This window comes from Chrysemys picta, chromosome 2, assembly GCF_011386835.1.
Source record: "Chrysemys picta bellii isolate R12L10 chromosome 2, ASM1138683v2, whole genome shotgun sequence".
NCBI classification, from domain to species: domain Eukaryota; kingdom Metazoa; phylum Chordata; order Testudines; family Emydidae; genus Chrysemys; species Chrysemys picta.
The window spans coordinates 223248097-223265703 of NC_088792.1; the positions used below are offsets into that span (position 1 = coordinate 223248097).

General features: G+C 39.5%; 1 protein-coding gene across 1 annotated transcript in view; it reads left to right on the forward strand.

The window, feature by feature from the left end:
* Window positions 1-17607, forward strand: part of RP1 (RP1 axonemal microtubule associated) — a 297670-nt gene that overhangs the window by 39514 nt on the left and 240549 nt on the right. Inside the window, exons 3-4 of the mRNA XM_065585560.1 lie at window positions 4660-5381; window positions 8516-8687. Of these exons, the coding sequence (XP_065441632.1) occupies window positions 4737-5381; window positions 8516-8687 (817 nt within the window). The 5' untranslated portion in view covers window positions 4660-4736. The remainder of the gene's footprint in view (window positions 1-4659; window positions 5382-8515; window positions 8688-17607) is intronic.

Consider the following 17607-nt stretch of genomic DNA (forward strand, 5'->3'; position numbering starts at 1 on the left):
ATGTGAAATAAGGTCTTATACAATATGTTGATTATCTACTTTTTGAAATTGTGTAAGATGCATAAGAAACCATATGTTGTTGTCCAAAATTTAATTTGATTAGCTTTAATTGCTAACACCCGTGCAAACTAAAAACACATACAATGTGCTAATGATTCAATTCTAAAGTACTTTGGAATACATGATACTTATTGCATAAATTTTATATTTCATGAGAGAAGACCTGATTTTCTGCTAGTCAATTACTTTTCTGTGCATGAAATCATTCCATAATAGTTAATCATTGGCATTTGTCTTTACGCATTATCTTGTGTGTACTTTTTGTTTGGTTGGTTGTTTTTGGATTATAAATTTCTAGTGCCCAGACCCAGTCTAACAATAATCTATGTATAAAATAGTAATTTAAGTTATTTCTATTCAAAATCTTGATCAGTTTCCAAAACTGAATAACTAACCAGTCTAAACATTTCCAAAACAACCTTTGGACAACTGCAAAACAACATACAGTATTTTAAAAGCTTTTGTGAGTAGCCTTTGGAAACCTCATGACAAAAACTACCTCTTGAATTAATTTCTTAGCTGTATTAATAGGTAAGTAATTGGGGAAAAATCTACTCCACCTAAGTAATCCTACTCTACAGAAGTGGTATGGGGGTTGCTGTGAAGCCTTCACCCCTTTATTGAGGTTGTTATTCCACATGGGCTGGAATAGTAACCTGAGCTCCTGTCTGCCACTTGAGTGGGGTGGGGTGTTGGGGTGCTTATGAGCCATGTTGCCACTGGTTCTCTCATTACATGTGCACGTTTGCCCTGAAACCACAGTTGTAGAGCTTGTGCTAATATGAGCAATATTAATTCCCACAAGCATTTCCCCTGAGAACATTACTGTGTTTGGAGGGAAGCATAGTGTGTAAAATGGCTATGCCTCACTTACATCGCCAGTCCTGACTCACCATGCAACCAAGTGGCAGGACATTAGCAAGCATGAGGAAAGCATCTAATGTTGGCTGCACTCCTCCCTTCATTTAGGACCCTACCTTGCTTCCCCCCCCCCCCCCCCCGTGCTGCCCTAAACATGGAAATACAGGGCCTGTAGAGGCAGTGGGAACATTTTAATTAAAAATTGTGTAAGACTCTCCTGTTCGTATTTTTATGAAGCCTGCAACTACTTTGAACTCGGATACCAATATTTTCAAACTTGGGTGCCTACCGTTGAACACCGAAAACTATATGTAGGCAGCTAATGAATGGGCCTGATTTTTATAGCTGCTGAGCACCCAAATCTCTTATTGACTTCAGAGGGAAGTGCAGTTGCTCAGCACCTGTGAAAAGCAGGCCACTTGACTAGGTGTCTAATAGGGATTTGGAGGTCTAATTTTAGGCACCCATCTTTTAAAATTCTGTCCGGCATGATCTTAATGGAACAGTTAACATTTTTCTGTTGACATCATGAACATTTGAGTGTACAAGATTAATCTTGGTCCCCGTGGTTCCAACTCAATGTTTAGGGTTATTTCAGTTTGTCAACATGCCATGTGTGCCCTTTGCAGCACAGATAATATAATGCAAAGTAACTTCTCTTCCTTCACATCATCCACTTTTCAAAATAAAAGAATTTGGCTATTTCATATTTAAAGAGAGAGAGAGGAAAAAAACACCCATGAATTGACAGGGGGAACTAAGGCCCCAACCTTAAACCAGTCTTGTCAAATGTGATTTTTTTACTTTGAGCCTCAACTGCCTTTAAAGGTGGGAACGTTTTCTTATCAGTCCCAGAGCTGATGTTTTTAAGTGGTGAAATATTTTCATTAAAACAGGGCACTTTTCCCAGTTTCATTAAGAAAAATGTTTAATAGCTGAAGGAAGTAGCATGTTCCTGTATTAAATCTGGCATCTGCATCCAAGTGATACAGAGTTTCATTTGGCCTATTTTTTTTTTTTTTTTTTTAAAACACACATATAGTACACAAGTGTGCTGTATATCTTTTTATGAAAAGTGTCTTTGAAAAGGACATTGGTTTTGGTAGAGAGATCTTTTCACCAGGCTGATTAGTTTATAAGCCATTTTTCCCCAGTGTATGCTGTGGTCGAGGCAACATTTATCAGTTCTGTTACCAGGTTTGCCCATTACTTTGGGGTATGCTCATTTATTAGGGTTACTCTTCTGGTGGTGGGGGGTGTTTCTGTAATTCTGTCAATGTACTGCTTGTGTCACTTGTGTTTTCATACGGAGCTCTACTTCTCCCTTCTGCAAGTTCCCTCCCAATGGAGCGATCCTGCAGGACCTAGGTTCCCCAGCCTCCAGCCCCAAAATCAGATGAACACACACATACACATTAACAGAGCGCATCTCAGCAGACTGGGTCAGTCAGCACTCCCAAGCTGACCCCTTATATGTCCCTGGACTCAGCAGGCTGGGTTGAGCAGCACCTCCAAGCTGCCATCTTCATATGCCATGGGCACTGCACTGGAACAGAATACATCTGAACAGGCTGGGTCAAGCTGCACTTTCAGGCTGCCACCCTCCTATGCCACAGGTTCAGCACATCCCTATCCCCACTTTCACATTACAATTGTTCTGGTAGTAACCCACTTGATGAGCAAACCCCACAGGATTTTTGGGCGCTACAGGGATCTTTAGCTTAGGTAAGAGAAGCGTTGCTGCAGAGCAAATGAGGAAGCCAAAAACACAGGAGAGAGAGAGGGAGGGAAGCAACCAGCTTAACCATAAAATTTATTTATTGCCAGGTAATAACCATACAAGTGGAGCCAAACAAACAAAACAGTTACAGTATTAAATCTAGCTTAAATTTGATTACAAATGTCAAGTTTAGAAAACTATACCTGATCACACAAGTCAGGGTTAGAAAGCTATACCTAGAGTAGAAAAAAAAACAACAAAAACAGAGAGTTGGGTTCTCACCACTCTGTGAAGCTTGAACCGGTCAGGGTTCCCAGGTGGTGGTGGTAGCTGAGGTTCCAGAGTGGTGGCGACAGGCAGAGCCCCTAGCACGATCAGTCAGGAGAAGATGAAGTTCCAATGGAACTGATGCAGATTTTGGATCCAGGCATCAGAACATTTACTTGAGCATGGGTAGGGGTTTTTGTGGGGAAACAAGGGAGAACACTAGATTTGTTTATGGGTAAACTGATGGCTCAAGGGAGTACACAAAAGTTGTTTTGTTCAGGCTAGACAATAGGAACTGATCATTCCTGGCTATGCGCGGTGTTCCTTCAAGGGAGCTCGCAATGCAATTAGGCAGCTTCAATATTTTGGATATCAATAAAGGATTTATTACTAGTATTGGTCTGATAACTACTGAGCTGGGTGTGTGCAGGCGTGGGTTCATTAACATCTGGAGCAGAGATCCCCCATCATGCAGTGTTTCCCTGCTTTTCTGGTCCCAGAGTTCAGTGCGGTTCTTGCCTTGGAATCTTTGTTCTCCATTCTGTATGCTAATGGAGATGCCTCCCTGTCCCATCTTCGATGCAAATGAGGCTAGGGGAGTTGCCTTAATCCTGTCACCCTTGTCCGGAGGGATTTAGGTGTGTCTCCCACTGCTTTTTCATTGCTTTTTGTAAGTCTTTCTTCTGATTGGTTTTGGTTCAAGCAGAGGCGGGGGGGCGGGAAAGGAGGATGTCCTTCGTGAGTCAGACAGGCTGGATACCGTGCCCTGGTTCCCCAAGAACACAGAGCTGACAGGTAACATAACTGTTAAAATAAAATACTGTTATTAAAGGATTGTAACTCAATTAATTGAGTAATAGAGCAGGTGCATGTGGAGAATGCACAGGGGGAGTGGTCCCTGTTTTAAAGATCATGGCCCATGCTTACATTGCTTTCAGAAATAGCATATTGCTTAGATGACTAGAATTTTAAAGCTCATTCTAAAGTTTTAGCTACTGAAAACTGCCATTTTAATTAAAAGCACTGGAAATGGTTTTGTCTTTATAAAAGATTACACTAATTTAAGCCTTTTTCTCCTAGGAAAAAATAATTTCACACTTGATCAACAAGATTTCACTCAGCACAAATGCAAATATTTAAATGGTCGAGTTAGTATCCTAAAAGGCAAAGCTTACAATAGAAAAGTAAATGATCTGTCCCAATTTATAAAGTGGACCGTTAACTATAGCCACCAAAAGATGCTCTAAACATTAATCTGATGTTACTTACAGTGTAGTAAATCAGAAGTAGCGTCACTGAAATCATTGGAGTGCACTGGTGTAAAACTCATGTATTTGCGATCAGAATCAAATCCATTGTCTTTCGGTTTTTGTTTATCTTGGACTGAATTATGGCTCATGCCTCTGCATAAACTCTCCCCTCCCCACAAATATTTCCCTAATACATAATGTGTGAAATATTGTCATTACATTCATACTTAAAAAAGAAAACCTCTAATTGCCATTCTAGTCTGACAAAGTACCTCTTTCTAAAGAAAATGCTGTTATCCCAAAATGATAAGAGATGTGAAATTACAATGGAGAGTTTTGAGAGTACTTGAAAGTAAAGCTATGCTAACTTAATCCTACAATGCTGGAGTCTTTGTGGAATTTCGAGATAACAGCTTGGACCCATTTAAGTCAATTTAATAATTTTTGGCAAGATTTGCTGCTGTTGATTTTTCTTACAAATTTTCCTTTTGCATCTTTCAGAATGAGGACTATGCTATTACTGCAGTTGTGAGAAAACTTCTACATCCATCTCCTCCTCCTTCCAGAGTGCTGTCAAAATGAGTGAAACGCCATCAACTAATTATTCAATGCTTCAGCCAAACTCCTCTGAGAGTGAACAGACTTTGTCTACACGTCACTTCAATGTCACCGAACCTGTTGTGGCCAAACGAATCTGTTTCTATAAAAGTGGAGACCCTCAGTTTAATGGGATCAAAATGGTCATTAATAATAGATCTTTCAAAACATTTGATGCCTTGCTGGATAACTTGTCCAAAAGAGTCCCAATACCATTTGGGGTGAGGAATATTAGTACACCACGCGGGATACACAGTATCACCAATCTGGAGGACCTTGAAGATGGAAAGTCTTATATTTGTTCCCATCAGAAGAAAATTAAGCCCATTAATTTGGAGCGGGCCAGTAAGAAGCCATTACCCTGGCAGATCAGCAGGCCAGTTAGTGCTCGTCGCCGAGTTGTGCAGTTAGCCAGGGAGAAAGAAGACGGCATTGTTCAGGAAGACAGAGCTGTCAAAATAAGAACCCCTAAAAAGCTCCTTGTTTTCAAAAATGGTGACATAAGAATCAGGTGCACTATAGTTCTGAGTAAGAAGAACATGCAAAACTTTGAGACCTTTCTGGATTCCATAAGTGAGTTAATGCAGTATCCAGTTGTGAAGTTATACACTACGGATGGCAGAAAGGTTAGAATAAACAATGGCATGAGATATGCTTTTCACAATGTTTGCTTTTATAATATTACCAATGTTATCAAATGATTTGGTTGCTTACATGGCTGGTGAACGCTCTGACCAGTGTAAGGTCCCTGTGCCCTGACCATCAGCTATCTGCTGCCTTCCTTGTAGATCTGCCTCTGTACACTTATGGGCCTTTAAAAAAAGATAGTCAGTTTTGAGGAAGGATGCACACTCATCTTGGGACTGCAGTGACTGAAGCGAGAGAATTTTAATCCTAGGTTTTCATGGAAGCCCACCAGTCTTCTCTTAAACCACTCTTAAACCTCTTAAAGACTCTATGTCTTCTAATGACAGCTTTTCCTGGACAGGATGCTTTTCTAGTCCTTTTTCATGCATGCCTTCAACATATGTCCACTCATCCAATCACATGTAACCCTTCCATAGCCCTGCCTCACAATTAGGACATGCATTAGGCAGAGCTCCTTTAGAATGCTACCTCTGTTCCCTTAAGAGATGGTCTATTAATGCAGCAGAACAAATTCCTGTACCTACCCATCCCACAGGAGTTGTGAGCATCTTCACTATGATGTATTCAAGTTGTCAGGGCCTGACTAAGTTCACCTTAGGGTACTTAAGGAACTAGCTAAAGAAATCTTTGAACCATTAGTGATTATCTTTGAGAACTCATGGAGAACCATGAGGTACCAAAGGACTGGAAAAGGAAAACATAGTACCTATCTTTAAAAAGGGAAACAAAGAGGACCTAGGGAATTACATGCCAATTAGCCTAACTTTAATACCTGGGAAGATACTGGAACAAATTACTAAACAATCAATTTGTAAGCACCTAGAAGATAATAACGTTATAAGTAGTAGCCAACATGATTTTGTCAAAAGCAAATCATGCCAGACCAACCTAATTTCCTTCTTTGACAGGGTTCATGCCCTAGTAGATTGGGGTGGCAGGGAAGCTGTAGATGTGATATATGTTGATCTTAGTAAGGCTTTTGACACAGTCCCACATAAGCAAACTAGGAGGATGTGGTCTAGATGAAATTACTATAAAGTGTGTGCATAACTGGTTGAAAAAACAAACTTAAAGAGTATTTATTGATGGTTCACTGTCTAGCTGGGTGGACAGATCTAGTGGAGTCCTATATGTGTCTGTTCTAGGTCCAAAACTAGTCAACAGTTTCATTAATGACTTGGATAATGAAGTGGAGAGTGTGCTTATAAAATTTGAACATCACACCAAGCTGGGAGGTGTTGCAACCTCTTTGGAGGACAGGATTAGAATTCAAAATGACTTTGATAAATATGACTGAAATAAAAAAGATGAAATTAAATAAAGACAAATGCAGAGTACCACACTTAGGAAGGAAAAATCAAATTCACAAATATAGAATGGGGAATAACTGACCATGCAATAGTACTGCTGAAAATAATCTGGGGATTATAGTGGATCACAGATAAATATGGGCGAACAATATGAAGCAGTTGTAAAAAAGGCTAATATCATTCTGGGGTGTATTAACTGGATTGTCATATGTAAGACATGGGAGGAAATTGTCCTGCTATACTTGACACTTGTGAGACCTCAGTTGGAGCATTGTGCCCAGTTTTGGATGCCATACTTTAAGAAAGATGTGAACAAATTGGAGAGAGTCCAGAGGAGAGCAAGAAAAATGATAAAAGGTCTAGAAACCTGATCATGAGGAAGAGTTAAAAAGAAACTGGGCATATTTAGTCTTGAAAAAAGAAGACTGACTGGGGACCAGATAAGTCTTCAAATATGTTAAGGGCTGTTATAAAGAGGGTTGTTCTCCATGTCTCTTGAAGCTTAATGTGCAGCAAGGAAGATTTAGGTTATATCTTTGGAAAGAACATTCTAACAATAAGGATAATCAAGTACTGGAATAGACTTCCAAGGGAGGTATTGGAATCCTGTTACTGGAAGTTTTTAAGAAGAGGTTAGACAAACACCTGTCAGGGATGATATAGATATAGTTGGTTCTGCCTGTTGAGGTCCCTTCCAACCCTACATTTCTGTGATTCCATGACAATGTAATTGCTAATGTAAGAGCAAAAGTACCTAGACTCAAAACTAAAAGTCAGATTTCCTGTATGGCTACTACATTGCTGAGGAACTCTCACAATGCCATAAACTAAGTAACCTTGATTTTTATCCCTATTTCTCTATATTTTTAATGTTCAAAGGATGAAATTGCTATAAGCAATGTTCAACAGTATTATGTTCTTCATCTGTCTTTGCCACCCATGAGTTATGGCTATAAAACCTAATATAAGGTTATCTTACATTTTATAAAGTGTGGACCAAATCCTAGCCCCAAAAGCCCGAAATTTCCAGAAACAATGGGCCTGATTCTCCTCTCGCTTACACAAGTTGTACATTGTTGTAACTTCATTAACTACAATGGAGTTTCTTCTGGTTTACACTGGTATAACTGAAAGGGGAATCACACTCAGCTCAACTGATCACTCGTGCAGGGTGAATCTTTCACCTTCCATCTGGTGAAGATGTGATTTCTGTGTTCGGTGTCCACAAGTAGACATTAAAGAGAGAAAGGGGCATGTCACCTACAAGCTAGCAAAGCACAATCCATGAGGCTCAAATTCCTTGTAATTGGAGGAGCAGGAAGCCAGGTCCACTACTAATTCTGTATATTTGGCAGTATGCAGCCACAGACCACCCATACAAGAGTCTGGTAATATATTTTGTGGCTGAAGATTCTTCCCTTCACTGACTCATACACACACACTCTCACTCAGTCATTTCATGGCTGTTGATTGATTCTATATTGGGATAAATCCAAACTCCATTTCCAAACTCTTGAACTTCAGGGAAATATTTATCTGGATCCAAACTTTGCTTGACAATATCATCTTCTAATATATTTACACACTTACTTACAAAGACACAGGAAGTGCATTACCCCATGTGGAAATAAATTCCATTCTGGAATAAAATCCAGCCCTTTGTAATAGCCTGCTGCAATGCTATATATGTATAGGGTAGAAAGTGAAGAAAAAACTATGTGGAAAGACTATACCTGTTGTATTATTACTGTTTGTTACTGATGCAGAGAAATTGATTTGTTGTTGTGTTTTTTCCCCCCCAGGTTCCTAACCTTCAGTCTCTGATCTTGTGTTCTGGGGCTATTGTGGCAGCTGGGAGAGAGCCTTTTAAACCAGGGAATTATGATCCTCACAGGTATTCACTACCTGCTAAGTTGCCGGGACTCTCCAATCGTGTGTACCCCAAAGCAAATGCCAAATCAGAGAGCAGAAATAGTAAGTCCCTTTAATTATTTTGTATTTTCTCAAGTGATTTATCTCTTTCACATTTTAATGTTAAAAAAAAAGAAACCATAGCGATCTGATTGGGATCAAGGGTATTCAAGCAGGCCAGTTGAAACAAAACTATTTATTTTTGCTCAGATTTCCTCAGTAGGCATCAGAAGGATCAAAGAATTAATTTTCATTTTGGAATTCAAGTTTCTGTTAAAAATTCAGCTGGCTTACATATTTCCTTTCAAACAGAATTATTTGGACTTGTAAGTGAAGCTATCAAGGCATATTTTAAAATGGGCTGATTGTTGCTAATCTATCCACATCATGCTACAGCAAGGGTAAAAGAAAGCACACAGTTTGATACAGAGAACAAATGTATGTCTCCCTTCTAGTTGAACTTTCTGATGGTATTACAGCAGAGCAAATGTATTATCATACAGTGTTCAGATCTTAGCTCAGTAAATGAATAGGGATATCTTGTCATATCCTTAATTTCATATGTGCCCATACCTAACTAAAGCAAATTGGGAAAAGCAAGGAAATAAGCAGTTAAGTTATTCAGTATCCAGGTGCCCTCCACGCGTTTCAACTTCAACTAGTTCCTTTTCACCACTCTGTGCCCACGTGTATCTTCCCCCTCATCCTGAACAGTCAGTATGTAGCCTTAACTCTGTTTATTGGCCACGTGTTCATGTGTTTTCATTTAAAATAGGTGTGGTGTGACTTTCATAAAGTTACAGTGAACATTGTATTGGTTTCTGTAAGTGAGGTACACTGTCAGGTTGCTGATCATTTGTCTATCTAAAGTGCTTATATGGTCTTGCTACCATAGCATTCAATGTATCCATCCACACAACATTCAAGAGAGGTAGAGAAGTACTAATATCTCCATTGTACAGACAGGAAACTGTCACAGAGAGACTAAGGGTTACATTTATAAAAGTGATTAGTGATTTTTGGATGCTTCAGTGTTTGGGTGCCCAACTTGAGACACCTTAGGGGTCTGAATTTTAGAAATTGCTAAGCACCCACCCTCTGTATTTCAGGACCCTTTAAGATTTCTTAATTTAGACACAGATGATCCTGAGTCACTTTTAAAACTGTAGGTCTTAACAACTTGCCCAAGATCACACAGGAAGTCTGGGGTAGAATGGGACTTGAAAGTTGAATCTCCTGACTCTCAACTAGTGCCCACAACAGGGCACCGTACTTCCTCACATCCTTATGGCTGCAACATGTTTTTCAGTAGTGTTTGGGTAAAGTTATGTGAATAGGTGATTTCCACTTGGCTCCTCATGGAGCTGCTACACGGGGTGCCCGATGAACTGAGGAAAGAGAGAGTGAGGATGTTGGGGAAGCCTAGAGGTGATCAGGCATGAGGGGATTTTGAGGAAGAGAACTTTATGGGGGGAGATCAGGTCTTTCTGGAGAGCCTAAGATGTGTGGGGGAACACAGTACTTCTGTGGCAAGACATTAGCTCATCTAGGGCTTCGTGACACTACTGCCTCTGCTGCTCACCAAGACACCAGTAAAGTTTCCTGAAGTGCTGGAGAACCAAGGAAGCAGTGCTGCAGGAGCTAATTTTCCATGGTGCTCCTGCCTTGCTGTGCTGAGGAGCCAAAGCAGCATCAACTGCCAATGCCTCTGCACAGAGACACTAAGCTCCCATTCACACATCCCCGCCCAGTGTCCCTGCTGAATATCTCATGTCCCTAAGTCCACTCTCTTTAGTTTGTCCCAACTTCCACCCTGTAGCCCGCCCTGATGTCTCTTGCCCCATATGTCATCTCCTTGGTCGCCAGGGCTATGCATACAGGATAGCTGATGAGTTAAGAGAACAAGTAGCAACATTCTGAGGCGAATGAAATTACTACAAAAATCAAAGTTGTCAATAAGTTTTTCTCTTCCATCTAAATGTTGCCTATAATTATAGTCAAGTTGGCAGCATATGGAAGTAGCTGACAGATCTGGAAAGTTTCATCAGCTAATATTGGGCAAATGCAGTTAAAGCAAGAGGAATAACTCTTTATGTATTTTACTTTAAAAATTCAAACTGCCCTATGTCAGAGACATCATCAGGTTATAGGAGTGTAAAGTTCAGAGTTTTGGGGAACTTCTGTTGTTTCCATTCCATTTCCAGAGGCAAGTAAGATGAGATTTTTATTTACAGAAGTGAAAGGTCTGGTCTCTGGAACGAGAGCCAGACTGAATTTACTATCCTTTCTCATTCAGTTCCTGGAAAAGCCTCTACAATGGTGTAGAGCAGCAGACTCACCCCTGCGGCGCCTCCTGCTGGTGACTTCTGGGAATTAGCTCTTCCAGTGTCCTGGAGTGCCCTCTGCAGGCCAGTGGTCTGCCTTTCTTCTGGCCCCCATGTCCCTCCCAGACCCCAGTGCCCTTTTATCTGGGGTGCTGCCCCCTGGCAGTATACCCCTCAGTACTAGGGTCTCCCCTCCCCATGGAACCCCAACCCACTATCCCTACCTCACCTCAGAATAAGGCCAGTGCCAGTCACCAACTAGCCCCCGCTCCCTGGGGCAGACTGCAGTATAGGCCACTCATCACAGGTAAGGTTGGGTTTGGACCTGCTGCCTTGGCCTACCCATGGGCTGCCCTCTGCAACCCCCAGAACCCCTTAGCCTCCTATTAGGCCACAGCCTGGGGCTATCCAGGCAGGAGCTCCCCAGCCCTGGTCCACTCAGGTACCCTGTGTCTAGCTCACTGCAGCCAGACCCTTCTCTCTCTGAAGGCAGAGAGAGACTCCTGAGCTCTTATACAGGCCAGCTGAGGCCTGATTGGGGCGTGGCCCAGCTGCGGCTGCTTCCCCAATCAGCCTTGTAGCTTTTCCTTTGCCCGAGCCCTGCTCCCTGGCTGTTTTAAACCCTTCAGGGCAGGAGTGGGGGACCACCCTGCTACAAATGGAAACTTGAAAGAGGCAACAAATCTGAAATAGTGTGTGTGTATGCAACAGTAACATGGGTAGTCATGAAAACCTTCACACAAATTCTTTTAGGGCCCACTCCAGCAAACAACATGCTTAACTTTAAGCATGTGAATAGTTCTATTGAAGTCAAATTAATGTTAAGCACATGCTTAAGTGCTCTGCTGGACTATAATATAAATTCCAAACCACTACATAAAGTGACTGAATACTTCTTCTAGAAATGTCATTACCAATTATGTCCTTATATATGTCTTTCTGAATTTGTGTTTGTGTGCACATACTGTATTATTTTAAGTATACATATAAATATACACAAAGCTTAGTGAAGGAGCACAGTTTAGAAAATTCTGTTTAGATTTCTCCTGGTGTACTTTTGGTCTCTCACCTATTCTTTTCACTGTGTGACACTCAAAGATAGATGAGATTTTGTCAGTGCATAGGTGCTGAAACCAGAGTGCAAGGGGTGCTCCCACAACCCTGGCGTGAAGTGGTTTCCATTATATGTGGGGTTTACAGTATGGTTCAATTACTCTCAACACCCCCACTATACAAATTGTTCCAGCACCCCGTGACAGTATCAAGTTATTACAAACTAATGCAAACACATTTTAGAAATACTTAACTGTGTGCAGACAAACACATTAGAAGTGAATATGAATATGAATATTCTCATTGCCTTGAATGGTCTTTGGACCAGGTCCTAGAGAACTGTAGCATATATGCACATTGTAACACATGATGTACATTAAAATGCATGATGTAAAAATCTTATTATAAATGCCTGGTTCAAAATTTAAATGTAAACATATATAGAAGTACATGCTAAGGGCCCAATTCTACAATGTTTACATACATGAATAGTCCATGGGACTACTCAGATAACCAAGGATTAGTCATATAAGTGAAGGGTGTAAAATCAATTCCAGAGAGATTTACTTTTAATTGACGTGTTGTAGCACCCATTATCATTCAGGTTGTTATGTACTGCATGTGCATTTGGATCCATTAATTACTATTAAATCATCAAGAAGTAGTAAAGGAAAAAGGAGGTTCCATGCTTAACATCTTAGGGCCTAATCCTGTGAGGTCCTGTGTGCCTCCTCCAGGGTGGGAAAGCACATTCAACAACCAAGTTGATGGAACTGGGAGCATTCGGCACGTCACAGGCTTAGGACCTTAAAGATTGTAACACAGGTGTTAGAAGGGTCATGTTGCAAAACAAAATAAAGAAAATTGCACCAGCAGGAAAGTTCAGTCTTTACTCTTTATAAAAGTTGTGTTTTTTCTTTTTAACAAGTTCTTGGAAACGAGTTAGAGAAAATAGACACCTTACTGTAATAGTTTTTCTTTATGTTACAATAATTTATTCAATCCCAATGCTCACAAAAAAAAAAAATTCCCAAAACCTTTCATTGGGTTCCTCTATACTAATCATACTTTGTTTTTTTCTTTTTTCTGTCTCCTTTCTTTGCCTCCCTGCCTGCTGTCTTTCCGTCTGGATTCTTATGCATGATGATTATCTTCTACACCTTCCATCTAATATTGTGAATTTGGGTGCTTTCAATATAAATGTTGAAAGTGAGTACACAAATGCCCTCAGGAGCTCAAATTTACTCAGTTTCTTCTGATAAAGGTTACAGCAATGATAATTCAGATTCTTCTTGCATTCCCGACAATTACATGGGCTTAGCAGAAAATCATTCACATGCTGGTGAAGATTTATCGATGGTGCGCTCTGAAGATGACATTGAGAAATCTGTTCATGTTAATCAAGATGGCAGTATGACAGTAGAGATGAAAGTTCGATTCAGGATAAAAGAGGAAGAAACCATAAAATGGACAACCACTGTCAGTCGTGCTGGTGTTTCTGCTGATAAAAATATCAAGATTTGCAATTCTGCAGTATGTGCAGAGGATCATTCATCTGATTTAAATATTTCAGCATATATAAAACCTACAGAGGCTCCAGTCTTGGAGAACTACAATAATGATGAGAGTGACTCACTGCAGCAGATTAACACAGAAGTAACAAGTAAAGAATCAGAATCTGATTTAAGCACTTCTGATTATAAAATCTGGCAGAACTCTTCTGCAAACATGAATGTATGCAATGTATCGGAGGATAAAGTCAAACCTCATTTTCATAGGCCTCCTACACCTGGGCCAAGAAGAGTGAGACAAAAGAAAGCATTAGTTGAAAGTGTCACTGTAATATCTGACAAAAAGGTTCAGGAAAAAATGATAGGACAATTTTCCTACAGTGAGGAAATAGAAGATGGGGAAAGCAAATCTGAGTATTGCATGGTCACTCATTCCAGCAGTAAAACATCAAGTACTAATAATTCGAAGCTTAGTGAAATAAGCAACAATGATTTATTAAAGCTTTCTTTAGAAAAGAAAAAAGAAGAAACTCTGATTAAATTAAGCCATAAAAGTCATGGTTTAAAAGAAACTACAAATACAAAGACATTAGATATGCCTGATGAAGATGGATTGTTACAGAACATTTTGGAGAAATCAGTTGTGGAGGAAGGCATGTATAATAGTTTACTATCAAGCTGCAAAGCTAATATCAGTCGCTTCATACCTTCCTCAACAATTTACCAGGCAGATAGGCCTCTTTCAGCAGACACCATCAACTCTTTTCATGACCAGTGTGGAATTAAAGAAATAAAAAGATCACTGAGTTCATTCATCAGGTACTCAGAATTGTCTCAATCAAAAAGTGGAGACAGACTATGTAACCCATCTGATTTATTACTTTCTTCTCAAGGATCCATTCACTCAACCTGTACTGGAAACAAACAAACTAAGATGACAATGTCAACATGTACTAATGCTACTCCTGAGACAATAAACTTTACAACAGGGTCCTCTCCTACCACTGCTGAGAGTGAGAAACAATTCCACGGCAGCACTGAATGTGATACAACCCATTCCACTGACAAAAGCCAACCTGCATCGTCTAACAGCAAAAAGAAGAAGAAGAAAAAGAGAAAATCACCATCTCATTATCTGGATCAAGGTGTACATTTGCACCAAAATCAGCAATATAAGGAGACTGCAGAGGAAGGAACTTTTAAGAGTGAGGAAATGTCTCATGATATGTGCATCACAAGCGAAAGTGTGCAGAAATCTACAACGCAAATTAGAGATACTTATTCTGAAACATGTCAGAAAAGAGCAATGGCATTTCATGTCAGAAATGGTGATGGATCTATCAATTCAAACAAAAACTTATGTCCTGAAAATGAGTTATGTCCCCAGGTTTCTGTGGAGCTCCAACAAAATGAGTTATCATTTAGTAAGAAAACAAAAGCTAATAGACAACTGACCAACGTAAAATCCAGATCTGCCAAAAAAATTAGTTTGCCACTATCTGCAAGATGTGAAGATAGCCTGATAGAGGAAAAAGCTGATTCAAAAAGTGAAACTGAACACAGCCAAAATACACCAGGTACTGAAAAAGAAGGCATATGTCACAGCACTAATTCTATAAAACAGACACACAATTCTTTAATGACATCAAAGCCATTGTCAGAAGTGGCTAATGGTAATAACCTAGAAAGAGAAAAAGACAATGTTATTTCTGACAGTTCATACAAATCTTCAAAGAAAGAGAAAAAACAAAAAAAGAAGAAGAAGAATCCAAGTACACCTGAAAGTAAAATGCATATGTCAGATGGTGGTAATGCACTGGATGCTCTGAAACAAGAGGATTTTCCAGATGAGATTGCTGAGTATTCACTTGAAAGCTATGTCCAAAACTGGCTGCAAAACGCATTTCCAAATGCTGTTTTGCCTCCAAACAAATTAGCTCCCATAAATAAAAAGGAAGGGAATATAGCAAATAATAAAATTGGTCATTCTCCTTTGGAAAATATGAAAACTCTCTCAGATAAAGAAACTAAGGTTATAGCAAATAAAGTGCACATATCTGGAAAACCCAATCTGATTGAACGTCATCTACTAAAAAAGCCAATGGAACCTCTCAGTGAAATGGGAGCTATAGAAGAATCAGCCAAATGGTTATATGGAAGACAAATTGGCTCTTTGACCTGTGCTGATACAAGTATAATGAAAGAGGTCAAATATTTACTACAGTCAGATTTCCAACATGATACTAAGCTACAGGTGTTTAATGAAATGCATGAAAATGATAAAAAGAAGTTGCAATCAGAAATTGACTCTCAAGATATAAGTCCAAATCAAAGCATAAGTGCTGAGGTTGCTGTTCAAGTTGATTCCAAAATTTTCAGGAAGACTGAAACTGAGGCTCAAAAGGATTGCGTGTCTAGTATGTTGCTACAGCAACTACAATCAGCTATGCTCTGCATTCAAAAGGCTCATACTGGATGTACAGAAAAATCATGTGGTCCTACAGATTTTTCTTCTCCTTCATTACTTGGATCTTCCCCCAATCTCCTCTTAGCTTGGCTACTTGTACTAAATCTAAAAGAGAGTTTGAATGGCATGTGCAAAGGTGATATGCTAAAAACTACCTGTAGCTGTTCTGAAATATTTACACTGTTACAATTTCTAAAACAAATTGCAGTCACAGAAGAAGCTGAGGACTTGAAGGATGCTGTCTCAAATTTGCAAGAATCGACATCAAATAATTTATTACACTCTGGGAGCAGAATAGAAAAGCAGGACTCTGCACATTGTCATGAAAATCCTTTTGTAGTTGAAATTCAGAACGTGCCAAACTTTCATGAAAGTGAAAACCCAAATAAGATCTGCATTCCAAAGGACAGAACAAATTCTGAGGAAAATGCTGATGTACAAGAGCTGATTGAAGAATTTGAATGCTCTGATATACAGAAAGACCCCAATGCATCAGCAGAGACTTCAGATCTAAATGACTTGAATGTTCACAAAATATTGTCAGACAGAAAATACGTGAATGCTAATTCAAATAATTGTAGTCTTACTTCAAATGTAGAACTATCTGAAGAAAATGAAGAAGAGGCTGACAGTTCATTACAAGACTCGCAGGATAAAGCCACAGATACGTCATTCAATAATGAAGAATCGGGGACTTCAGAAGAGCCTAACTCAACTGTTCACAGTATAACTTCTAATGATAAAGATAATATTTTAGATGGAGAAATTTCTGAGGTAGAAGATAAAAAAGACATTATGCATCTTGGCAACAATAAAAATGCAGGAGAGCAAGTTGGCACAGAAAAAACAAATGAGCACTATAAATTAGTTGCTGAAACCTCTACAGAATGTGACTGTGAGGAAGACTCTGTACAAGAAGAAAAGAAAGAAAATGAGACTTGTGAAGAAACCCCTGAGAGATTATCTACACCATCACCGTTATCTTTTAGTTATGAGTCTAAGCAAATTACAGAATTGGACATAACTGAAGTAGAACAGAAATTGCAAGTAAAACTGATAGTAAAAGAACTGGAGCATGGAACACATTCAAATCCTTCTTTTGAATTAAAAAAATGCTTTAAAAGCCCTGCTACTTCTGACTGGTCAGATTATAGACCAGATACTGATGACAGTGATTACAATTATAGGGCATCCAGTGACTTCACCAATGAAAGTGGGGAGGAAGCAATGTATGAAAAACAGTATAACACTGGTTATGTTAAAAGAACTATTGAACAGCTTTATGGTAAAGCAGAAGCCTCCTTTAAGCCTACCCTTCACACTGTACTTCCATATATGTCTAAAGTTCTTCAAAAGGACACTGAAGAATCCCAATGTACAATTATGAAAAAAACCTCTTCCCTTTGTCAGGAACATAATGCTTGCTTTGTTGAGAAAATGTCAAGGTCTTCACTTATATCACACGAAAGTCTGGAAGAAATAAACAAAGACAACAATACATGGAGAAGAGAGAATTTTTCTTCACCAGCACCACAGTTCAGTCTTAATGGAGAGAAGGCATATTACAGTGATAACTGCTCAGTGCGATGTACAAAGCAATATTGTCAGTGTGGTGTACCTGCTGATGA